The 26696-nt window shown below is 44.1% G+C and overlaps 1 protein-coding gene across 1 annotated transcript; it reads left to right on the top strand.

Annotated features, from left to right (window-relative positions):
- The first annotated feature begins 9096 nt into the window (after positions 1 to 9096).
- Positions 9097 to 22943, top strand: LOC127683018 (cytochrome P450 2B19). The gene is made up of 9 exons (XM_052179848.1): positions 9097 to 9270; positions 10939 to 11101; positions 11244 to 11393; positions 13301 to 13461; positions 14431 to 14607; positions 15401 to 15542; positions 18271 to 18458; positions 18631 to 18772; positions 22762 to 22943. The coding sequence occupies exons 1-9, from the start codon at positions 9097 to 9099 to the stop codon at positions 22941 to 22943; spliced, it is 1479 nt and encodes a 492-aa protein (XP_052035808.1).
- The last annotated feature ends 3753 nt before the right edge of the window (positions 22944 to 26696 follow it).

Below are 26696 nucleotides of genomic sequence, written 5' to 3'. Positions count from 1 at the left end.
ACAGTGCAAACCAACAGAAGGGAAAGTGCTCAAGGGAAGGATCAGGAATCAGAGACCCACTCCCTCTCACATGCAGAAATCCCAGGGTAATACTGAACTGATCATGGAGATTTAAAGGCTTTGGTCTGCTGGTGTCCTCCATCTCCTCTCCTCTTCTACTTTTTTCATCTCCTCTACCTTAGGTTCCCTGAGCTCAGAGGGGAAGGATTTGATGGAGACATCCCATTTAGACCTGTGGATTCCAAGCTCTCTCTCTCTCTCTCTCTCTCTCTCTCTCTCTCTCTCTCTCTCTCTCTCTCTCTCTCTCATCCATCTTCCCTTTCCATCTGATCCTTCCATTCCTGTTTCCTCTGCTGTAACTAGTCCACCCATATAATCTGTCGTGTTTTCCTTTCCCAGGGAGATTCCTGTATGCCTATTTTGTCTATTCATAACCTTTCTAGGTCTATCTTGCACATGTTAGAAAGGCTAAGATCAATAACACAAGTGACAGCTCATGCTGGCAAGGACGTGGAGCAAGGGGAACAGGCCTCTGTGGTGACAATTTTGGAGTTTTGATTCTTTGAAAAACACAGAAATACGGGAATGTGTTTTTGTTTGAATCCCAGGTGTGGGATATAGGGCTGCATCAGATTTTTTCACAGGAATGAACTGTGGTTTGGCATGATTTTGCCAACTGCAGATAGTTCCTGTGATTATATGACATTTGGAATTCTGTGGACTTTTTTTCCCCTTTCTTATTTTATTTATTCGATGTATTTTTGTTTACATTTCAAATAATTTCCCCTTTCCTGGTTCCCCATTCCCTGAAAGTCCCATAAGCCCTCTTCCCTCCCCCTATTCTCCCATCCACCCCTTCCCACTTCCCTGTTATGGTATTCCTCTATACTGCTGCACTGAGTCTTTCCAGAACCAGGGGCCACTCCTTCATTCCTCTTGGACATCATTTAATATGTGGATTATGTCTTGGGTTTCCTGGTTTCCTCTAACTCTTCCCCTTTCCAGTGTTTCTTCTATTGAAAGGATAATAGCAGTGCGGGTTTTTCTGTGCAGATGGTCTCATCTGTGTTCAGGCCGTCATTTCCTTCAGTTTGTGTAGTATAAATGTCTTCATGGCATGGATGGAAGTCTTCTCAGATCTGCGCCCCAGGCAGGCGGTGAGCAGAATCATGCCTGGTTTATATTCTGGCACTTTCCTCTTCTACCATGACTAATGTCAGTCAGTGGCCTTAGAAAGAGAGGGACAGGTAAAGGAGGCAGGGTGTGGGAAGCAAAGCTGGTGCTAGCTGGGTGCTCTCATTTACTGCAGGAGGAAGGGCTTGCTTGATGATGAGACGAGAATTTACATTTAATTCAGGCCAAAAATCAATAGTGCCAATCAGATGAAGCTTAAAATGGTTATTTATACATTACAAGGAAAAATACATTGGCTCATGTTGCCTCTTCACATCGCATCACTGCGAGTGGTCAGGGAAGTTCACTGTGTGAACTTCCTACTAAGAAAAGCATCAATGACGTCAGAGTGTACCTGTGCAGTCCTTTGTGTGGCTTTTTTTGACATTAATTTTATTGGAGAAAGATTTAAAAACAAAAACAAGCAAAAAATGAAGGAATTCTCAAGCATTCAGTGTGAGTCTCCTGTTTGAGTTAAGGGTGCCACTTGGGGCCAGCTGACACCTAAGGATGGCAGTGTGCATTGTGAGGTCTTGCAGCCACAGGTCTAATCCCCTTCAGTTTTGCCCCTTCTGCTAACAAATACTTGTTCTTTCACTAAGAAGTAACTTGTACTTGTAGAAATGTATTTTGAAAACATTTCACTTTCAACTTTGTATCCATTTAAATTAACCCTTTTTCAATAAAACGCTATTGTTTAGATATTTTTAAAAAGGGAAAATATCTAATAAATATCTGTTGCAGCAACAATGGAAATCAAAGTGAAGTGTCCTCACCAAGCTGGACAGTGAGCTACTGCATGGCCCAGTTATACAATTCTTGAGCATATGCCCAAGGGACTTTCCATCCTACTACAGAGATACCTACTCGCTCATGCTCAATGATGCTCTATTTGCAATAGCCAAAAAGTGGCAACATCATAGACTAGATTGCAAGAGCCAGAGGCCCAGGAGGTCTGATGTTAGAGAGTGCCTTCTAGACAAGACAGAGATGCTGTACCCATGGCATCTTAACAATGTGGTTGCCTGAGTCAGACCTGCATATGACAACACCTGTTGACACGGGTAGACATCACAAAACCACACTCATAGGCAAAAAGCTACAATCAATGTGGCTACAGAGGGAAATATGTTATGGCCATGGAGGAGCCCCCTGATTGGTGTGGGGCTTTTTGAAAATGTGCCAAAGAGATGTTTTATCATTGATTCATTGAATTGTCCCCAAAGACTCCCAAAGATCAGTGTGCATTTTTTGAATCATTTTCTGGTGGAAATGCCAAGGCTTAAAGTGCCAAATCTCTATTCTTGGGGACTCTTTAGATTATGTCATTTTTAAAATAGTGACTTATGCTACTGGCCCCCCCTTCCCTACTGGTTGAGTCCTTGACTATGTGCAAGGTCTGAGCTGAGAGATTTGCATTCAGGTCACCATAAGCTACAAACAACTCTGTAGACAAGATATTTACTGAGATTTTTATAGATTCTGAATCTTAGCTTCTTGTCAGCTGTCCTGGATAGTTTTATGTCACCTTGACACAAGCTAGAGTCATCAGAGAGAAGGAAGCCTCAATTGAGAAAATGCCTTCATAAAATTGTACTACAGGCAAACTTGTGGTCATTTTCCTAATTGGTGACTAATGAGAAAGGACCCAGCCCATTGTAGGTGGTGCTGGCCCTGGACTGGTGGTCCTTGGTTCCACAGGAAAGAAGGCTGAGCAAGCCATGAAGAGCAAGGCAGAAAGCAGCACCCTTCCATGGCCACTGCATCAGCTCCTGCCTCCCAGTTCCTGCTCTTTCTGAATTCCTGTCTTGACTTCCTTCAGTGATGGACTACAGTGTGGAAATGTAAGTCAAACAAAACTTTTCCTCCCCAACTTGCTTTTAGTCATGGTGTTTCATCACAATAGTAGAAACCCTAAGACAGATGTTAAGTTGTATTGGGGGAGAGGTGATTTTGAAGGGTGCCTCTTAAGTTCTCATCAGTCTTTCCTCTGCTGAGGAAAAAAGTGTAAATGTTATTAGATATCATACCATTTGTCTATTTTTTAATTTCTGTTGTCTCTGATTTGGGGCTCATAGTTTTCAATAAAACACTATTGTTTAGATATTTCTTAAAAGGAAAATATCTAATAAAATGGAATAAAAAAGCTGTAAACATGGAAACTTTGTGTTTTGGTTTCTTTTCTATTGGAGAAATGGATGTTGTAGAAATGGTTCTATAGACTTTGGTCACCAACCCCTTCCCTTGCCACAATCCTCAGGCTAGGAATGGAACCCAGGGCAGTGTTGTTTTAAGCAAGTTTTCTTACAAACAGTACACACTTCCAGCCCCTCCCTGATGCATTCTAGAAGATCCTTTACTGGTGATCCTCTAGGTATCTAGAAGATCCTCTTTGCCCCCATCCCTCACTGAGGGGTTTTAGGCAAGTGTTCTCCTGTTGAGCCATGTCTCAGTTAAGACCTGTCTAGTCTTGAGTATTAGTGACTTCAGTGACCCTGGGCTCAGCCCTGCTCCTGGCTCTGTCTGGTATAATAGCCTCTTTCATATTTTATCTTTGGAATTAGAGACACATAGGGCATTGAGATAAAAATTTAATTGTTCATAGAACAGTTCCAAGATTAGAAAGGCAAGTCATGTGAAACAAAAAGACAAAGATAAATTAACAGTAGAGAAGCAAGGGCATTAAAGGAGATGCCAACAAAGAGAGGCACACCAAGAGAGACAAGGCAGCTCCAACAAAAGGAGGCATTTTAGGAGAACTAGGGAATGAGCAGGAGACAGAAGAAAGATGATGAACCAGACAGGAAGAGAGGGGAGAACAGAAAAGGAAGTTGGAGAACACAACTAGAAAATGATGAAGGAATAAGGGAGAACAGAGAAGGAACATGTGACAAAATGTCCTTAGACAAAGAAAGGGAGTGGTTAAGATGGTATCTAGGGAATTGAGAAAAGACATAAACAGAGAAAAAAGATCAAAAGACATGTAGTGGTGATAGGTACAGACAAGGTTTGGGGAGATGATGATGGACAGAGAGGGGAACGATGGAAGGAGGGAGACAGACTGAAATAAGTCATGAAGCTGTTCTGGAAAAATTTAGGTCACAGAACCAGTTCTAGGATAATCATCTCCGAGAGCTACTCTATAAATTACTAAACTCATGTCATCCAAATTCTAGAAAGCAGATGCCCAAAGAGATAGGGAACTTTTCTAAATACACCCACACAGGGACAATTTTCAAACAACCTACAAGGCACAGAGGTTGCTGGGAAATCCCTGCTGAACCTGGAGGCCCCAGGCAGTCAGTTGCAGATAAAGAATCTGATGTAGAGAACAGGCTGTGGTGCCTGTGCATGATAAAGAGTCTGATGTAGAGAACAGGCTGTGGTGCCTGTGCATTTGATTTCAGGCTCCCATTGCTCTATGGTGCTCCATGCCTGAGGTTACAAACCAGCAAGGGCTCTTCATTCCTCTGAGAATCTAGTGTATATCATCATGTGCACTATTCTCAATTGCCTGAACTGTTGTGTTTCTGAACTTGCTCATTCAAGCTCATTAATCTCAAGGTATAGAACAATATCAGAGAAAGAGAGGGGGTGGTGAGAGACCAAAGGGACAGAGAAAGATGAGAGACAGAGAGCTCTTGCTATGTAGCCCAGATGAACTCATCATCTTCCTACATCAGTCTCCTAAGTGCCAGGATTACAAGCTTGTGCCTTCAGGTCTAAAACATATCAGATTCTTTCTAAACAATACCTTTTCCCATAGGGCATCCCTATGAGATTGGTATCAATCTCCACATATGAGAAAAGAGGGACACTAAAGATCTTGCATTATAAATGTGTGCACAAACACACTTTGCACCTAGTCTAAGTGGATTTTTACAATTGTAGAAGAAGAACTCTGGTAATCTAACAAAAGCTGCAAATCTGTCAAAAGCGACTATGAGACATTCAACAACAATTTGCCCTTCATTTTATGTATATGCATTTGCATGTGTATACATATGCACTGTGGTGTGTGTTTGTATGTGTGGGGGGGTCTCTCCTTCCACCATGTGGGTCCAGGGGATTGAGCTCATGTTCTCAGGACTGGTGGCTGCCTCCTGCCCATTCTAAGGCATCTCACAGGCCCTTGCGCCAATTCTTTCAGGTTTGGAAATCTCTTAACATTCTGATTTAAATTGCAGGTTGAAGGTTAAACTCATTGCAATGGTCAGAGTTGTCCAAATGGATTGGGGATGGGACAATTCATAAGCTGCATACTGGCCGGGGGGCTCACATGACTCACTTTCCCTGCACACAGAAAAGCACCTTTGTCTTGGCAAAGGCATTGACTGCAATAAATTGTTCCTTTTCTTCCCTACCATCCTCCAGAACTTCTCAATGTCTAGCCCTGTAGCTCCTAAGGATGTTGACCTCACTCCCAAGGAGGGTACTGGAAAAATACCCTCAGTATCCCAGATCTTTCTCTTAGCCCACTGATTGGGCTGAGACAGCCAGGTGTCCTGAGTTCTGTTGAAAATGGTGCCATCTTTGTGCCTCTAAGAGACCTGCTGGAAACCAGGCCATAGTTCGGTGCTCACGTCTTCCTCCTATTGTGGCTTCTCCAAAGCCCCAAATCATGTTCAGCTGTCTTTCTGTTTGTTTGAACAGAGACTTCTAGAGTCCACATCTCATGGTGAGTCACTTCCCTCTTCCTTACGACAGCCCCAGTCCCCACTTATCAGCTCTCCATGCTCTGTGATCTCTGCTAATGGACTCTGTATAAGGCCTGAATTCTATGTCTATAGAAGTGCTTAATATGTATGGTTCAGGTAAATGGAATCAAAATAGTGTGTGTTTTTTGGTGACTCATGCCTTTACTTCACATAATTAACTTAGTTTTCTGTATCCTATATGCCATAGTCACACACTTTCATGAGCCTTTCTCTTCTTCCTTTTCCTGCATTTCTGTCTAGGCAAAGCACTCCTCAGACCATGCTCCTTGAGCTGCATGTTTCTGAACACTGACCTCAGATTCCTATATATTTCTCTTTAAATTTCCCAAGAATCACAACAATGCTTGCATTAGTAAGTTTCCTCTAAAAGAACAGGATTGACATCATCCATAAGCCAATCTCTGTGTGTGTGTGTGCATAATCAATTATCTATTTATCAGTCTATCTATGGGAATTATTACACTGGCTTTCAGGTCATGGCTGTCTAGTGCAACAGTGACTGTTCATAATAGAAAAGCTGAGAATTAGGTAGTTGTCCATCCATGAGGCTGTAAGTCACATCTGTCCCATACAGTGCCACAGTCCTGAAACGTGCCTGGAGAGCTACTAGTGTTTAAGTGCCTGTTGCAATCCAGAAAAAGTTGGATTTATTATCAACCAAGTGAAAGGTTAGACAAACTTGCCAGGGAGAATGAGGGCAGGCAGGAAAAAATTCTTTTCTTCTGCCCGTGGTTCCAATTCAAAGTTGCCTCTCTCTATTTGTGTATTTGTGTGTACTATATCTATCTCGTTTGTCTCTCTGTGTGTGTGTGTGTGTGTGTGTGTGTGTCTGTCTATTTCTCTGCATCCCTCTCACTCTATTCTTTCTTGTCTGCTGCTATTTGATCAGTGACAATTTCCCATATCAAAGCTGAAGCCCAAGCTACCAAAGAATTTCAGGCTAGGAACAGCAAGTTGATGTTTATCACTCTAGAACCCCACTCCTGGTACTGATTTTCTGCATTAGTTCCTGTATTTGTCACTATGGTTAAATATATGATCAGAAGCAAATGTTCAGAAGGATTTCTTTATGGCCAATGTCATGGCAAAGAGGCATGGCAGCTGGGAAGAAAGTAGCATCTGGGAAGGAGAGACATAGACTGGGAGGGAGAAGGTCCTTGAAGTAATCTACTTCATTCTGATAAGTCTTCCATGTAAAGTGCATGAGAACTTCTTAAATATGCTGTTCATTAGAGATGAAGCATTCAAACACATGGAGTCATGGGAAATATTTCACATTCTTTTTCTTTTTACTTGTTCTTCCCTCTTTACTTATTCCCCTTCCTCCATTCCTTTCAGTTTTACATCATACCTCTCCCTCCCCAAGATTCACTGCTCCTCTGTTTGCACTATGAAAAGAGCATGATTCCTAGGGATATCACACAAACACACATTACCTGAAGCTATTAGACTAGGCACAAAGCCTCATATCAAGGCTGAATGAGGCAAGCAAGCAGGAGGGGAAAGGGTCCCAAGAGCAGGCAAATGATTGAGAGACAGACCCACTCCCATTAACCACGGTACATTGTGAATAGATTAATGGCAGTATTATAGGGGTGTGTCTTCGATGGGTGTGCTCAGGGTCCTTTTTAGTTCTAGTCTTATCACACTTGCTTGACCCTGTGACATATTACAGTTCAGCAACAAAGGCCTCACCAGATACTGGTGGTGTGTTCTTGAAAATAACTGCTTCAAAAATGTCTGCTATCATAATCACCCAGTCTATGGCATTCTGCTTCAGGAGAAAACAGACTGAGACAGGCTCTGCATCCTCCAATGCAAAGTCTACAGGGGAACAGAGACATCATCAGAGAGGGGTAGCAAGAGGGAGGTCAGGGTGCGTCATGCATCTTGAAATACTAAAGTGGAAGCAATCAGCATTCACAATGATCAGAGACCTAGAGGTTCCAACTACTCCTCTTCCAGACTGAAACCTCTCTCTCCACCTGACTGCTGAGCCTCACCATACCTGTATCTCTTTCTCCCATCCTTTCTTCCTTTGCTCCTCATCTGTGGCTGTCACAGGTTAGAGAGTGCAATGGGGACTCTGGAGAAATCACATCTGCACTGGGGTTGGGGTTTGTACAAACACAGTGAGAATCACACAGTAACATGCAATTCTACTTCTATCTACCACTGACACACAAAACTAAGAACATACAGAGTAGCTTCACAATGGAACAATATGCTTGTGAGCTGTGCGTGCATTGTGAATCTTAACATTCAGGAGTCAGAGATAGGAGGTTCTCTGAGTTGGAGACCAGACTGGTCTATAGAGCAAGTAACAGGACAGTCATGGCTACCCAGAGAAATCTTATCTTTAAACCAACACAGGAGACAGACACACAAACACACACACTCACACACACATGTGTACACGTGTAAGCATATGTGTGGAACACAGAAGACCATGCATGCACATTCTCTCTGGAAATCAATTTGGCCACTTCTCAAAATATTAGGAATAGCTCTACCTGAAGACCCAGCTATGCCACTTCTGAGCAATTACCCAAAAGATGCCCAGGGACACTTCCTCTACGTTGTTCATGGCAGATTTATTCATAATAGCCAGAAACTGGAAGCAATCCAGATGTCTCTCAACTGAAGAATGGATGCAGAGACATAATGTGCCAGGGTAGGCAGATACCCAGTGGGGGCCTCGCCCTCTCAAAGGAGAAGAAGAGGGATGGAAGGGTGGAAGGACTATGTGGTGGGAGGATTTCAAGGAGGAGGCAATGATTGGGATGTAAAATAATTTAATTAACTAATTAAATGATAGATAGATAAATAAATAAATAGATAAATAAATAAATGGGAAAAAGAAGCATTCCTTCACATATGCAGCACACACAGGTCCATGCCTGAGTAAATACACAGATAAAACTGAGCTGACAAATGCAGAAGTCAAAGTGTGTTACTCCCAATACCCTTTTGTCCTGTGTATCTATTTCATGATGCCTTTGCCAACATTGGGTTGGGATAAGGGAATGGGGAGTGAGCAGGTCACCAGCAGCCCAAACAGGAAGTATGGGTGCTCACATACCTGGACAGTGATGAGACCGGGGACAGGAACAGCTGGAGTTGCATAAGTGAGTAGGGAGGCGGGTTCTCTGTAAAAGATCTTGCTGGAGTGTGCACTGAAGTCAGCGGTGGTTACACCGGGAACATGGAGGTCAGTGTCCTGCTCCTCCTTGCTCTCACCGCAGGCTTCTTGCTATTCTTAGTCAGCCAAAGTCAGCCAAAGACACATGACCACTTCCCACCTGGACCTCATCCCCTGCCCTTCTTGGGGAACCTCTTGCAGATGGACAGAAGGGGCCTTCTGAACTCTTTCATGCAGGTGAGTCATGCACAGGGCCAGAGCCCTGAGGGCTTAGCCCTTGTTTTCTCTAGGAGGTCACTCAGCAGGAAGAGCAAGGGACTCCTTCCAGGCTGTAGGCTCAGGTGGGAAGGTCACTAAGTGAAAGATAGCATGCTGTCTCATGATGGGCAAGCAAGTCTTCCTGTGTTGGAACTGTTTTGGGCACTATGCTTGGAGTGCGAGAGGGATGAAGGTATTGAGATGTGAGTGTATAGGTTCACTTCTCAGGGCTTGTCTTTTCTAGAAGACAAATAAAAATGTCAGAGGCATTAGTTCTAGGTTTTGTTCATGCCAAAAAAAGAGGTTAGCTTGAGGTGTTCCAAACAAAGAGGAGGAGAGGAAGGGCAAGAGGTGGGGTGAGTAGGTGGGCAGGTAGGTAGGACTAACTGGTTATAAACACCATGCACCATCCAAGCCAAGAACACTGGCACCATCTTTTCCGGTCTCTGTATTGTTGCTTCACAAGTGATACTTCATGTTAAATTATCACTTGTTCATTAATAGTCAATGACTGTCCATGACCTTGTGTCCTATTGAAAAAGCAGATATAGTGGCAGCAATCCCAACTTCCTGACCTCCTTTTAACAGACCAGCCACCTGGATTCAGTGGCCTAATCATTCATTTTTATATAGCTTTTGAGACAAGGTTGGCCTACTTTTCCCAGGCTAATGACAAACTCATGATCCTCCATCAAGTTTCATATAATAGCTTTTATCTTATCTGTAGATTGTTATTTCACTGTTCCATAAGGTATGGTGCTGTGACACCACCTAAAATCACAAATACATCAACGTCAAGCATATAGAGCTTTTTCATAGAATTACTCCCTAAACAACACATTCCATGACCACTTCCATAGCATCTAATTTATATTATCTGCATGGAAATCTAGACTGAGCTAAAAGTCCCAAGATAATGAGGGTAGGTTATTTGCAAATGTGCACCATTCTATTCAAGGGCTTTCAGTACTAGAAGGTTTATATATTCCTGGGATCAATTCCCTGTAGTTGCCCAGAGATGGTTGTACTGCTAGGTAGTTTCCCAATCTGTACTGTAGACATGTTTTACAGTCAGGACCAACAACAGGGGTCATCCATTTCCCCACCCAAGTAACCCAGTGGATGGGCCAGGGCCATTCTCTCTGACTGTTTTCAGGAGGCATTGATCACGTTAAAGCTGAGTTCACAGAAAGGATAGTTTCTAGATGAGATGCTAGGAACTGCTGGCCAGACTGAAGGGCATGGTCATGGGTCTATAGCTACATCTGTATCTATATTTATATCTATATATAGATCCATATCTATTTATTTTGTTTTAAGATTGGGCCTTGGGTATTCCAGGAAGACCTCCAACTGAATATATACCCAAACATAACTACTCATTCTATGACTTCTACCTCCTCAAGGCTGAGTTTATAGTCATGGGTTTAGAGCCCTACTTAAACTCTACGTTCTGGTGCATTGATTAGAACATACAACCAACAGTGCAGACCTGTTAGGTGGTGAAGTAACCGTTCACCTCTCAGAAGGGGAAAGATGGCCAGGACAAGAGATGCCTATTTATCAATCTATATCCAAGAATTTTAACAGTTTAACAACAATGTCTTGCTGACTAGCCATAATCCTGGTGCCCTTATGGTTTGGCAGCTTCAAGAAAAATATGGAGATGTATTCACAGTACACCTGGGACTGAGGCCTGTGGTCATGTTATGCCGGACAGACACCATAAGGGAGGCTCTGGTGGACCAAGCTGAGGCTTTCTCTGGCCGGGGAACAGTTGCTGTGCTTGATCCAATTGTTCAAGGATATGGTAAGATATGGGACAGGGTGGAGAGGAGAATGTGGCCCAGGAAGGTGAGTCTGAGAGGTGGGACCTGAGCTGTGGGGATGGACTTGGGATTCTCTGAACTTCCAGTGTGACCTACCCAACCATGCTTCCCCTACTTTCTTAGGTGTGATCTTTGCCAATGGGGAACGTTGGAAGACCCTTCGGAGATTCTCTCTGGCCACCATGAGAGACTTTGGGATGGGAAAACAGAGTGTGGAGGAGCGCATAAAGGAAGAGGCCCAATGTTTGGTGATTGAACTGAAGAAATACAAGGGTGAATCTTGGAAAGTGTGCATAAAGAAAATATGAGGGCACAACCAAAGAAAGAGACACACAAGAGTAGAGAAAGACAGTAGAGACATAAATGAGATGAGGGAGTGAAAGGCCGGATATGGATAAATGTGGAGAGAGAAAATTACAGAGACAGAAAAAGAAAAGTGAGGTTTATATTATCCACAAATATCTCAGAGACATAGATTAACCATGCTGCTCACTTGTGTACAGAGAATCAATTTTTGAATTAATTTTATCTGTCAGTTGGCTAGGATTGGTGTACACTTGTCATCTTGGAACTCAGAAGGCTGAGACAAGATGGTCATGAGTTCAAGGCCAGTCCTGTTCACATTGTGAGGCCCTGGTTTACACTGTAGTTGTGGCTGAGTTGGAGAGTGCTTTCAGTACCATATATAGTTGTCATGGAGGAGTGTGACTGCAATCCCTGAAGTCCAGAGGTGGAGGCAGAATGCTGACATATTCAAGGTCATCTTCTACCACATATAGAGTTCAAGGCCACCTTGACTTAACTGGCATCATGTCCCCCCTGCCCTACAATAGTCTTAGTCCCATGGTTCTCAACCTTCCTAATGCTGTGACCCTTTAATACAGTTCCTTATGTTGTGGTGACTCCTCAACCTTAAAACTATTTTTGTTGCTACTTCATAACTGTAATTTTGCTACTGTTAGGAATCATAATGTAAATGTCTGTGTTTTCTGATGGGCTCAGGCAACCACTGCATTGTTTGAAATCCAAGGGATCATGGTTGACAACCACTGGTCTTAGTCAAAGGCAAGTGTAGAGCTTAGGTAAATGAAAATGAAGAAAGAAGGAACAATTGCAGACATGTTTAAAGCAGAAACTGTAATTTCTCCTTGTTTTTGTGCTGATGGGAATCAGTGAGCACAGAGGCTCATGGGAGTTGTAGTTTGGTAGAATTCTAAGGCACTTCTTGGTCCTCCATGATTTCTTATAACAGGGGCATCTTGGAGACACAGACCATGATTTGCAGCTCCATTTCTTTACAGAAGGCATTTGCTGTTTCTTTTTTTCTTTTTTTTAAATCTTTTTTTCCAAGACAGGGTTTCTCTGTGTAGTCCTGGCTGTCCGGGAACTCACTCTGTAGACCAGGCTGGCCTGGAACCCAGAAATCCACCTGCCTCTGCCTCCCAAGTGTTGGGATTACAGGTGTGTGCCACCACTGCCCATGCATTTGCTGTCTCTTATTGACATTTCTCAGGAGAGCTGAAATGATGTCAATGCAGAAGCAGGAGAGGAAGAAAGACTAGATCCAGGGAGAGCACAACAAGGGCCCAATACTGTTGGACAGACAGCAACTCTCCAGCCACCTGGGTGGGTCCAAGACTGAACCTGGCCTGAGAAAGATAGTAGGTCTTCATGGCTTCCGAAACACTACAGAGTCTAGAAGTCTGAGAAGGGATGGGGGAAGACTGGCAGATGGGAGTGGAGTATTCAAGGCTTGTGAATCCACACAGGTAATCCCTGAATCTTCCTCTGTCCTTTCCTGCCACTGGGAATTACCTATCAGCTCAGAGTCAGAAGGTGACCAGGGAGAATGTGCATTGTGGAAACTAACTATACATGCTGTCCCTCTCAGCCACTGGGGGCCTAAATCCTGCCCCCAGATGTGAGTAGTTGTGTTACCTTAGTGAACTTAGCTACCCTGTCTGTATGCTAACAACACTGTGTCTTATGTGCTATAGCCTGGAAAAATCGAACAAAATTATGCATTGAGTGCTGAGAAGAGAGGGCTTGGTCCATCATATGTGCTAATGAGGTTAGCTGTTGTTCTTTGAGTAGTGAGTGGTGTCTCACTAGATGGGAATAAACTCAGATATTCTCCTAGTTCTATATCCTGTCTCCTGTCTTGCCTCCTCACCCTCCAGGAGCCCCCCTGAACCCCACCTTCTTCTTCCAGTCAATCGCAGCAAACATCATCTGCTCCATTGTCTTTGGAGAGCGCTTTGACTACAAAGACCACCAGTTCCTGCATCTGCTGGATCTGATCTATCAGACATTTTCCCTCATGAGCTCATTGTCCAGCCAGGTCAGTGGGAGTGAAAATAAACATATCCAAGGCAGAGGAAACAAGAGATTGCTTTGTGGGTAAAGGAGGGAGTGTCTTAGGGTTGGAAGAAAAACAGAGACAACATGGAGAAATAAAGAGGCTGAGACCTGGAGGCAGGGAGGGTGCGTGTTTAACAGGTTAGAGAGACCTGAATGTAGAAATGCAGAGCCATCCAGACATGACGAAAACAATGATGGGTTATGGAGATGTAGTTCAGAAGACAGAATACCATATTTTCATGCCTGATCCCCTGGGTTCATCCCCAGCACTGTATATCCTGGGTTTGGTAGTATACAAAACATGAAATTCCAGCATTTGGGTGATGGAGGCTGGGGGACCAGAAATTCAGGGTGATCCTTGGGTACATATTGAGTTTAAAGCCAGTCTTGCTTAAATGAGACTCTGTGACCTCCCCAACCCACAAATTAAAACAAAGACAATTCAGCAAAGGGGGTTGGGAAGGAGCACAGAGGAAAGGAAAAGAGAGATACAGAGAATTCAGGACAAAGGTTAGAGACGATTCAGAGCTACAGTTCAAAAACAGGTATATGTATGATAGACAGACAGACAGACTGACAGACAGATAAATAGATAGATAGGTAGATAAATAGATAGATAGATAGATAGATAGATAGATAGATTGACAGGTGATAGATATATAATAGATATAGATACCATACACTTTATATACATATATACATACATACATACATACACATAAACATACGCATATATACATATATACATATAAACACATACAGACAGACATTCATACATACACACATACATTACATACACACATACACATATACATACATATGTATATGGAGTGTGGGGCGGTGTGGGATGTGTGTGTTTTGCTTCATGAAATCTGAAGTACCTAGGAACACTGCTCACTTCCTGTGACACAATAGCTCCAGGTGACCTCCTGGACCCTTCCTCTTGCAGGTGTTTGAGCTCTTCTCTGCTGTCCTGAAGTACTTTCCAGGTACCCACAGACAAATCTCCAAAAACCTGCAGGAAATCCTTGACTACATTGGTCAGAATGTGGAGAAGCACAGGGCCACCTTGGACCCCAGCGCTCCACGGGACTTCATTGATGCCTACCTTCTGCGCATGGAGAAGGTTGGTCCTGCATGGATGAGAGAGGGGGCAGATGATACTGAAGGATGGGATGGCATCAGAGGAAAAGAGGGGAGGGGAGGGGAGGGAGGATGGTGAGGAAACAGAGTGGAAGAGATGCAGAACATATGGCAGGAAAGAGGAAGAGAGGAGAAAATAACATAGAGAAAGAGCAGGGGTGTGGCTGAGGAGAAACACAGGGCAAAGAATAAAAAGCAGACAATACCAGAGTCTAGAGAGATGGCTCATGGTTTAGAAACACTGTCTACTGTGGCAGATGATCAGGGTTCCTTTCCCAAATCCTGCCTGAGGCTGCTCATAATCATATTTAACTCCAGCTCCACGGACTCCAATGCTGTCTCCTAGCTTTTCTGGAAAATACAGACCCACAGAGCCACTGACAGACAGACAGACAGACAGACAGACAGACAGACAGACAGACAGACACACACACACACACACACACACATACACACACACACACACACACACACACACACACAGCAGGCACCCATAGTCACATACACATGAATATACATAAAGAAAACCTTTTTAAAAAGAGCTAGAAATAAAAAAGAGAGAGAAGTGAGATTCTAAAGAGCAAAGGAGTCAGGTGAAGTCTGAATAAAAAGAGGCTAAGAGTCAATAAGACAAGTGGTGTGAACTGCTGAGGCGGCACACGATTATTGGTCCAGGTAGTGTGAGACACAAGCACAGTGACTAGAAAGGCACATGCATCTTACTGCGAGGATCTAATCACCCCTGACCCTCCTTTCTCTCTCCCATCTGGAACCAGGAGAAGTCCAACCACCACACAGAGTTCCATTACCAGAACCTCATGATGTCTGTGCTCTCTCTCTTCTTTGCTGGCACCGAGACCACCAGCACCACGCTCCGCTATGGCTTCCTGCTCATGCTCAAGTACCCCCATGTTGCAGGTGCGCCACGGGTGGGCAGTTGGGCGATCTTCAGCTCACCTTTGGCTGCAGGGCTTGGTGTGGATGAGACAGACATGGGCCTCTAACATCTGGAGCTCTGAAGGACTTGTTTGGTTTCCTCTAAACTAAAGCAGTGCTGTGGTGGTGTGTGAACAAGGAACCGGATGACCCGTTTTCTGTTGTTTCTTCCTATCACTTAAAGGTTGATCCTACTATCAATTCATCCTTCCGTCCCTCCTTCTATCTTTGCCTTTACATCCATGCATCCATCCATCTGTCCATCCATCCATCCATCCAACCTTCCTTACCTCCTTCTGTCTTTTTGTATTTGCATCCATCCATCTATCCAGCTATCCAGCAACCCAACCTTCCTTACCTCTCTCTGTCTTTCTGTCTTTACATCTATCCATCCATCAATTCAACCCTCTCTCCCTCCTGTCTTTCTGTGTTTGCATTCATTCATCCATTCATCCATTCATCCATTCATCCATCCACCCATCAATCAAACCTTCCTTCCATCCTTCTGTTTTTTGTCTTTACATACATACATACATACATACATACATACATACATCAATTCACCAATTCAACCTTCCTTCCCTCTTTCTTTGTCTTTAATCCATCCATCTATCGACCCATCTGTCCATCTGTCCATCCTGTCCTTCATTCTTTCCTTCTGTCTTACATCCATCCATGCACTCATCTTTCTATCCATCCTCTCTTCATCCATTCACCGTTCCATTCACTAACCCAGACATCTATTGTTTATACATACATTTTCCACCCATCCATCTATAAGCCTATTCACCCAATCATATAGTCACCTACCTATCTTTATATCCATAGATTATCAATCCTTGAAGCACCTGCCCATCTTTCTCTATATCCATAGATTATTTATCCCTGATTTGTTCATCTCTGATTCACACAAGAACATGCCTCTCACTCATTCATTTGGATTAATTAGCTCATGAGTTTTATTTTTGATCAGGAATGTTTGAGTGGGTTGTTGTTACTGGCTCATTGGTCCATTGAAACATCAATCTTTTCATTCCTTAGCCCTTCCTTCTGGCCTTTGAATTCACCCTTCTTGTCTCTACCCATTTCTCCATGAATCCACTTAATAACTCACTCATTTATCTATGATTTTTTAGAGAGGAAAAGTTTATTTCATCTTATATCTTATAGTACACCATGAATGTTAGTCAGGACTGGAAATGAAACATGAACTTGGAGGCAGGCACTGACGAAGAGGTCATGAAGGAATAGAATTACTTTCTTGTGCAGACTGATTTCTCATTTCAGCTGTTCAGGGATGGCACTTGCAAAATAAATCATCAGTCAGGAAAATACTCAGTGATCTTTTGCCTACTAGACAATGTGATGGAGGCATTTTCTCAACTGAAGTTTCCTTTTTCAGTTTGACTCCTGTTAGACTATATTTTTTTAAAAAGCAAAGAAAGAACGAAAGAAAGAGGGAACAAAAGAAGATTTATCTCTGATTTATTTATCCTTCAATATAGCTATTAATTCCTATTAATCGTCATTAAATTTAATATTCGATTGATCATTGGTTAGTTGTGTTCACTCATTTTTGTTTATGAATCAGTTAGTAATTTTAATTGATTAGCGTGGCAAGTAACAGGTGGAAAATTCACATCCTATTTCCATCACTCATCAATCTTTCCTTTTATTAACTGGCTCACCCTCTTCTTGTTTGACCTACATATACACATTTTAACTTTTGAAAAATGATTTGAAGTTAGTGTGAGCCTGCTTCCCACAGCTCTACGTAGACATGAAAGGAGCCCTTTGTGTATTCCGTTCTCTCCTTACACCTGCACATGGACTCTGGATATCAAAGTCAGGCTGTCAGGCCTGCAAGTCAAGTGCACTTATTATCTGAACCGTTTCCTCAGCCAACATATTCATATTTTATAGGAAGCTACGCACACAGTAATTAACTTCCTTTTTTTTATTTCCGAGGACATAGCATCAAATTATTAGCCTAGATGTTAAAATTTATTTTAATTTAATATACATTAGTCTTTTGGCCGGATATATATTTGTGTGAGGGTGTCAGAGTACATGGACCTGGAATACAGAGAGTGGGCTTAAATTGGGTGCTGGGAATTGAACTTGGGTCCCCCTCAATGAGCAACCAGTGCTCTTAAACATTGAGTCATCCCTCCAGCCCCTGGATTTTTAACTGTAAATTCCATGCAAAGGAGTGTGTGTGTGTGTGTGTGTGTGTGTGTGTGTCTGTGTGTGTGTGTGTATGTGTGTGTGTGTGCGTGTGCGCATGAGCGTGTGTGTGTGTGTGGTGTGTGTGTGTGTGTATGTGTGTGTGTGTGTGTGTGTAGACCTGTGTATGCAGGAATAAGGATAATACTCCTTACATTCTTGCCTTTTCCCCCTCCAGCCCTCACTTGGGATTGACAGTCAAAATGGCTCCTTACGGGGGGGAGGGGGAGGGGGGTGTCCTTTTCTCTTTTACAAGCAAAGCCCGCACTTATTGAGAAGAGGCTGTAACATGCTCTAAGCATGGTTGGAGAGACGGGTCCTTGAGAGAAGCACAGGTGTGTGCACCCAAGAGGGCACTGTGTCTTTCTCAGCAGAGTCACCTTGCTCTGAACTGTTCCTGGGTTATTGGATCCCAGAAAGCAGGATCACTTTGCATCGCCTCCGAGAAGGGGGGCACTGTCTATTGTCTCCCCTTTATATGCAGAGAAAGTCCAAAAGGAGATTGATCAGGTGATCGGCTCACACCGGCTACCGACTCTTGATGATCGCACCAAAATGCCATACACTGATGCAGTCATCCACGAGATTCAGAGATTTTCAGATCTTGCCCCCATTGGTCTACCACACAGAGTCACCCAAAACACACTGTTCCGAGGCTACCTGCTCCCTAAGGTGAGACCAGCTGTGATTCTTCATCGCTACTCCATGAGCACATGTCACTCTCCTAACCAACAAACTCACCCTGTCTGTGATTTCCCAGAATTCTGTGTTTCTTAGGAACTGACTGTTTTGCATATGGGAGACGGGGCATATTAACAACTTTGTATCTTGTAACTTCTCCTAGAACACTGAGGTGTACCCCATCCTGAGTTCAGCTCTCCATGACCCACGGTACTTTGAACAACCAGACACCTTCAATCCTGAGCACTTCCTGGATGCCAATGGAGCACTGAAGAAAAGTGAAGCTTTTCTGCCCTTCTCCACTGGTGAGGCAGACCTGCGATTCCTTTCCCAGACACTAGAGGGCAGACCCACCCTCCGGGACACAAACAGCAGTAGGTCCCTGTTTACTGAGTCTCTCCCAGCTCTCTTGCCCGAACAATCCCATTTACCATGGCTACAGCCCCATGAGGGGAGTCTTGAACAAAGAATCCTGATCCGAAGGACTTTTTGGAGGAGTATTTAAAGACCTCTAAACCTGAGAAAATTCATTTTCTTAAGAAACAACAACATCATCTATGCACACTGCCCTGAGCTTGGTTTCAGGAGATGGCGCATGTCTTGAAATGTGTGTCCCTAATTGCATTTAAATATTCCTTGGCTTGTTAACTTGCAAGAGAAATCAAAATCATGACCATCTACTTGAGCAAAGAACCTATTCCTAATGGTTAATAACCTGAACCAGCAAAAGTTCGGAGTTACGGCAGACAGTAGTGTTGGTAGGAGGTGAGCATTTGGAGCTGAGCGTGTGGATATAACCTGACTTAAGCCAGCTCCACTCTTCTCGCACTTGGCCATGCTGTAGTAGTTGGCAGCCTAGGATTGATCTGCTGCTATGTTTGGCTATGATTCAGTTTTTTGCTGGCAGAATAGTTACTTGCTGGTGCAATATAACCTCAATACAGTTTGCAGTTCACCACTAATGAAGTTAGGTTATTTTCTGTTATGTATATGGGCAGCCTTGTGCCAAATTGAATTCATTTTAACCAGATCTTGCCATGAAAAACCCCATCTAGATAGATTCCTTATCTTTGGAGATAAAGGAAAGTCCAAGAAGGAACTCCTTAGACATTTTCATTCTGTGGTAATGATTGAAACTAGGATTTGAAAATATTAAGCAGGGACTCTACACTGAGTCACATCCCCAGCCCCTCACTGGGGGATTCTAGGCGGGGCTCTACCACTGAGCCACGCCCCCAGACCCTCACTGGGGAATGCTAGGCAGGGGTTCTACCAGTGAGCCACGCCCCAGGCCCTCACTGGGGGATTCTAGACAGTAGCTCTCCACTGAGCCACACCCCCAGCCCCTTAGAGTTGAGTGACTCAGGGCTCAGCTCTACCCTGAAATATCCGATGTATTGGCTTTCTCCCCTATTTAACCTTTATTTAGTGTGGGGACAAGGAGTTGGATGAAAGTGAATATCTCCATTCCATAGTTGTAAGTTTAGAGGGAGGCAGGAATGGAGATAAGGGTACAGATGGAGAATGGATGATAGATAATGAAACTGAAACAGGAGGCCCAGGGGACAAGGTGTACTAGTCAGTCCTAAATGTCAACAAGCAAACATAGAATTACCTGAGGAAAGTTTCAGTTGAGCAGTTGCCTACATTGGCATGGTCTGCTCCTTGGATGTTAACTAATACGGGAAGACCCAGCCCACTGTGAGTGGCATTAGTCTTTGTCTGAGGCCCTGAAAGAGAGGCGAGATCTAAGCTGAGCTTCACGGAAATAGGCAGCATGCTCTGGACTGTGGATGAGGGGGTGACCTGCTGTCCCCAGCGCTTGTTTGTTTTGCTTTTTGTTTTTTGTTTTTTTTTTTACTTCTCTGGCATGACAGTCAGTCTTTTGAAATTATAAGTCAAAGAGAGGCCCCTTCCTCATCCATGTTGATTTTGTTGGGATGTTTGTCACAACAATAGAATTGAAAGCAGGACACAAGAAAACCATGGTGGGAATGGCATTTTAGGACAGATACACAGTGGAGTGGGCAGTAGAAGAAGAGGGATAGAAGGGTGTGACAAAGAGCTGAGAATGAAAGAGCAGAAGGAGGGGTGATGGAAAATGAAGAGAGAGAGGAACAGAGTAAGAAATAGTCCTAAGGGGTATAAAGAGGAGGCTATTACATGAACACGTGACAAGGAAAGAATAGGAGGGGAGAGAGGGGTGGGAGAGTGGAGAGAGGGGTGAAAGGGGGAGAGGGGGGAAGGGAAGAGGGGAAGAGAGGGGACAAGATGGAGAGAGAGGAAGAGGGAGGAGAGAGAGGGAAAAGAGGAGAGGGAGAAAGAGGATAGGTGGAGGAGAGAAAGGTGAAAAGGTAGAAAAAGAGAAGGGGCCGGGCGGTGGTGGCGCAAGCCTGTAATCCCAGCACTTGGGAGGCAGAGGCAGGTGGATTTCTGAGTTTGAGGCCAGCCTGGTCTACAGAGTGAGTTCCAGGACAGCCAGAGCTATACAGAGAAACCCTGTCTCGAAAAACCAAGAGAGAGAGAGAGAGAGAGAGAGAGAGAGAGAGAGAGAGAGAGAGAGAGAGAGAAGGGAATAGAATAAGAAAAGGGAGAGAGGGGAGGGAAAAAAGAGGAAGGAAGGGAGAGAGGGAGAGGAGGATGGAGAAGGGAAGAGAGAGGGGGAGAGAAATGGAGAGAGGGAAAAAGAGGTGAAATGGAGAGGGAGGGAAAGAGGGAGGGGAGAGAAGGGAAAGGAAGAAAGAGGAGGAGAGGATAGACTGGGGAGAGAGAAAACTAATGGGGAGTTTAGACAATAATAAGCAGAAAGGGGTGAGGTGAAAGAAAAATAGTGTCTGGTGGGTAAGAACATGCATGTCAACTGCCCTGGCCCGCAAGAAAAGAAATAAATGGAGCCAAAGAGCTATGGAAGGTGTCCAAATCGTCAGCTCCAGGCCTGGGGACATTGTGTGTGTATATATATACATACAGTGTGTGTGTGTGTGCGCGCGCGCGCGCGTGTGTGTGTGTGTGTGTGTGTGTGTGTGTGTGTGTGTGTGTGTGTAGAGAGAGAGAGAGAGAGAGAGAAGTTATTAAGCTGTTCGGGAAAAATCTGGGTCACACAACCAGTTCTAGAACCATCTGAGAGCTATTCCATAAATTTCTAAGTTCATGTCACCTAAATTCTGGAAAGGACATGCCCAAAAGGATGGGGTGCTTTTCCTAAATACTCCCACACAGCCACAATTTCCCAACAACAGGCACAGGGGTTGTTGAGAAATCCCTCCCACACCTGGAGCTCTTGGGGGTAGGGAGGGGGTGCAGACTAAGAATCACTGAGGTACTTGGCAGGCTGTGGGGCCTGCCCATGGGTTTCTAGTCTGCCCTTGCTCTGTGGTGCTCCATGCCAGGCTCCATGCCATGCTCTGAGGTTCAAATCAGCAAGGGCTCTTCTTTCCTCGGAGAACCTGGTGCGTGTACAGACCCCTTATCACATGGGCCCGACCATTCTCAATTGTCTGAACTATTTGGATAGGAACTTGTTGAAGCTCTTCGATCTAGGGCTGAGAACAGGAGGGGGTGGGTCAGGGAGATCCAGAAACATCTTCCGCACTCCCACATAAGCACACTACACTGATAGGAGCATTCCTTTCACCACACTCTCCTGTGTTCTTCTCCTTTCTCTCCTTCTCACCTGCTCTACTTTCCTCCTCCTCCTCCCCTCCCCCTTCCTCTCCCTTCTCCTTCCCTTCCTTCTCTTACTGTTAGTTTTTTGAGATGGAGGGGGTCAATCTTGCTATACAGCCCAGACAGCCAGTTTTGAAGTCACTGCCCATTTCTGTCAACTTTCCCATGTGCTAGAATTACAGGGGTCCACCACTGTGTCTGGTTCACAGAGAATTATTCATGCCAGCCAGGTGTCAGTTTAAGAGTGATTACGAACATTAACTCTGTGCTCACAATAGCTTTGCAAGCTGGCTGCCATTGTCCTCAAGAGAGAAATCAAAAATCCTAAAGGTATCATCTTATAAATGTTCACATCCACCACCCACCTACCCACCCTCAACTCCACGTTGGTCCTTCTTCCTCTGGGGCAAAGAGAGCTTTAGACATGCAACTCTCACAAGTGAACACCAGCCATCCACCAAGCATTTTTTGAGGTCTGGAGGGTTTCTTTATAGTCCTTCTCATTGCAAGTTAAGGGGCAATCTCATTTTTCATTGAGATGGCCGCGGTCATCTGGGTTTAGGGATGAAATCGTACAAAGGTTATACACTGCCGTGAAGCTCAAGTGACTTGTCCTATGTGCCCACAGGAAAGCGCGTTTGTCTGGGAGAAGGCATTGCCCGCAATGAACTGTTCCTTTTCTTCACCACCATCCTCCAGAACTTCTCTTTGGACAGCCCAGTAGCTCCTGAGCACATTGACCTCACTCCCAATAATAATGGGGCAAGCAAAATACCCCCACCATACCAGATTCACTTTCTGTCCCGCTGAAGGGGCCGAGAGAGGAGAGTCAATGGACCTCAGGTCCTCACATGTCCCCATTTCTGTCCCCTGTGAATGGAATAGGAAAACCCAGTGAAGCGCCTTTCTTGATGTACGAAGAGACTTCTGGAGGCGACGACTTGTTCTGAGTCACCTTTCTCATGCTTGTTAACAGCCATAGCCCCAACTTGCCAGAGCGATCTAGACTCCATGATCTGTGCTGATGGACTAGAGACGGTCTCTCTTGAGTTGCCTCCATCGTACTTCCGTGTGTTGTGTTGGAGGGTCATGCTTGAAGATTCCCTTTATAGATGAGTAGCAGGCCACACAATGACACCACACTGCTAGTGAGTAAGGGGGCCCAAGGTCACACCGTGAGTCTGGAACAGCACCTACCTTCCCCTAACTGTGTTTAAACTGAGATGAAGTCATAGAACTAAGCTGACAACATTGTTTAGTTTCCTATTCCCAGACAGAGTCTCATGTAGCTCAGACCGGCCTCAAAATCCTATCTACATCCAAAAATGTCTTGAATTCTGGATCTGCCTTCCAGTGCTGGCATCATAGGCACGTGGAACTACACCCACGTTTTAAACTGACTATATCTTAATGTTTAGATATAACGTTTAGATATAATGTTTAGATATAGCGTTTAGATATTAATCAATTAATTAATTAGATAATTACTTAGATAATTACTTAGATAATTAATTAATTAGATAATTAATGTTTAGATATAACGTTTAGATATAATGTTTAGATATAATAACGTCTTTTAATTTGTTCACAATACTGTATGACTTCACCATCTAATTTCAGGTATTTTGTCACACGTAACCAACGCCCTGACCTACTAGATCAGTCCATTGTGACCTATTAGATAGCGTCCCCCACCCCCACCACCCACCCCGCCACACGGTCTGACTTCTATATCAGTGGACTGGCCTGACTTGTGTGCCTTGAAGAAAAAGCAACAATGCAGTCTTTTACGTTGGTTGTCTTTTATGGCACAGCCTACTTCTCGGGTCGCTGTACTGTGCAGGCCACGGTCACACACCTTTATAGACTTTCCCCCATTCTCTTTCTTAGATTCCTCCCCTTGCATCTTCTCTCTAGACAAGGAGCTCCTCTGCCCTCGGCCCCTGAGCTGCATAACTCTACTTAGATTCTCGAGCATCGGGGATCTCATAAATACAGGAAACCTTCCTCACCCATCAAGAAAGAATCCAATCCTGTTTGTTGAGACAGGATGTCACTATGTAGCCCTGGCTGGTCTTGAGCTCACTGAAATCCATCTGCCTCTGTCTCCTGAATGCTGGGATTAAAGGTTTGTGCTGCCACACCTTGGTTAAACACTGCTGAGGGTTTTTGTTTTTCTGTGTTTGTTGTAGTATGGGTGTGTGCGTGGGTGTGGGTGCGCATGTGTGAGTGTGAGTGTGTGTGTGTGTGCATGTGTGTGTGTATGTTCGTGTGTGAGCGAGTGCTAGTGTTTTGTCTGCATGTATGTCCCTGCACCATGTGAGTGTTTGGTGCCCACGGAGGACAGAAGATGGCATCTGATGCCTTGGAATGGAGTTACTAACGGTTGTGACATTACTGTGTGGGTGTTGGCCACTGAACCCAGGTCTTCTGGAAGAGTAGCCAGTGTTCTAGAAATCTCCAGAAGGTCTTTTGGTGAGAACTTCCCTATGGCATCCAGGCTGGATGAGGGAAGGGCAAAACTGCTGCCTTCTTCACGGCTGTATCGTGAGCACCTGGAACAGCAGGTGACTGAGGCCACATGTTCAAAACATCCTCCAGGGAAGGAATGAGTCATTATGTAAACAAGGCGATGAAACCAGGCACTCATTCAACTTGCCCGTTGTGTGGACAGACTTATCTCGCTTGCTTATACTGCCCAGAATTAATGCCTGTCCCCAAAGGGTCAACTTTGCTCCAGTTCTGCCATCTATCTGCCCTTGATTTCTCTTGCTGCCTTGACACTTTCTGACAGGGGTGACCCGGAGCCACACTTTTGTTGGAGATACCTGAAACTCAGTTCTCACACACCAACCACACTGTTGGGACCCGCAGGCTCCCTTAAGGGGAGTGCTGTTTGCTTAACATCTACAAATGTGATAATATTTCCAACCAGCCATCAAGGCTTTCAGCCTCAAATCTCAGCTACTAAATTTCTGCCTCCATGCCCTGTAGCCCTTAAAGAGTTACCAGGAACTCAGCCAAGGTAGATTCCAGACACACCCTCCTCCTCCAATCACAAAAATATAATAGAGAAACTTGCCCTTCAAGAAAAACAGAGGGGAAGGAAGAGAGAGGGCTATAAAGCTGCAGCTTCTCTTTTTAAAAATTGCCTCTTTTTTGAGATTATATTTACAACATCTCCTCTTCCCTGTCCTCCATCCAAATGCTAGCATATAATCTTCCTCGTTCAACTTTTCATTAATTGTTGTTGCTTACATATATATGTATATATATACAAGCATATATATGTGTGTATGTGTAAATATATATATAGTGCAAGTATATATACATATATGCATGTGTGTGCAAGTATATATATGCAAGTGTATATATATGTGCAAGTATATATATGCAAGTGTATATATATGTGCAAGTATATATATGTATATAGATGTACAAGTATATATGTGCAAGTGTATATATAAGTACAAGTATATATATGCAAGTATATATGTGTATATGTATGCAAGTAACATATACATACATATAATACATACACACACACACACACACACATATGCCTTCCACAGTCTCTTTTATTCTCAGCACTGTGGCCAGCTGTGGGTCTCTGTCAATTGCCATCTACTGCAAAAACTAAGCATTGCTGTTTTATTGGTTCATTTATTTTCATTTTTGCTGTTGTCTTGTTGAGACCGGGTCTTTCTATATCGCCTCGACTGCTCTGGAACTCACTATATAGACCAGAGTGACCTCCAGCTCACAGAGATCCACCTACCTCTGCCTCATCACAAGCGCTGGGGATTGAAGATGTGCACCACCACTGCCAGGCTAAGAAACTTCTCTGATGGAAGATCAGAGATTCCCTAATCTATGAAATAAATAAATCTTTAGGAGTGGGTTTGGTATGAGATTCAATTAGCAGAACAACAGCAAGTTGTCCTCTAGGGCGTTTGATCCACCTTGCCATGTGTTCTTGGCCTCCCTACTAGTGCTAGGCATGGACTGTGTCTTATGAAGTGGACCTTAAAATCCAATCAGAAAGTGTTCCAAACTAAGTGTCCCATAATGTCAGCCTTGCTATTGTACAGTGGGCATGTCTTCGCTGGCTGGTTCTCACTGCTGCTCACAGGGTTCACAGCTGGGTAAGACTGGTGACCAAATTCCTCCCCCGCTAATCAACATAGCACCTTCTGACACTACAAATGCTAGACAACAGGGGTGACACTTCCTGGCCAGTCCACACCTGCTTGGTTTTTCCATATTCTATGATTCAAGTATGTAATGTCTTCAGCAGTAGGGTTTTACTATCCATCAAATTCTGGAGGATAACTTTCTTAGGGTTTTATTGCTGTCAAAAGACACCATGACCAAGACGACTCTTATAACGGCAAACATTTATTTGGGGCTGGCTTACCATATCATGATGGGAAACATGTTAGTGTGCAGGCATTCAGGGAGGCTAGAGTTCTACATCTTGATATAAAGGCAGCCAGGAGAAGACTCTCTTCTGTAGGTAGCCAGAAGGAAACTATCTTCTGCATTGGGTGTATCCAATATGTG

Source organism: Apodemus sylvaticus, chromosome 1, assembly GCF_947179515.1.
Source record: "Apodemus sylvaticus chromosome 1, mApoSyl1.1, whole genome shotgun sequence".
In the NCBI taxonomy this organism is placed as follows: domain Eukaryota; kingdom Metazoa; phylum Chordata; class Mammalia; order Rodentia; family Muridae; genus Apodemus; species Apodemus sylvaticus.
This window is presented reverse-complemented; position numbering and strand designations above follow the sequence as displayed.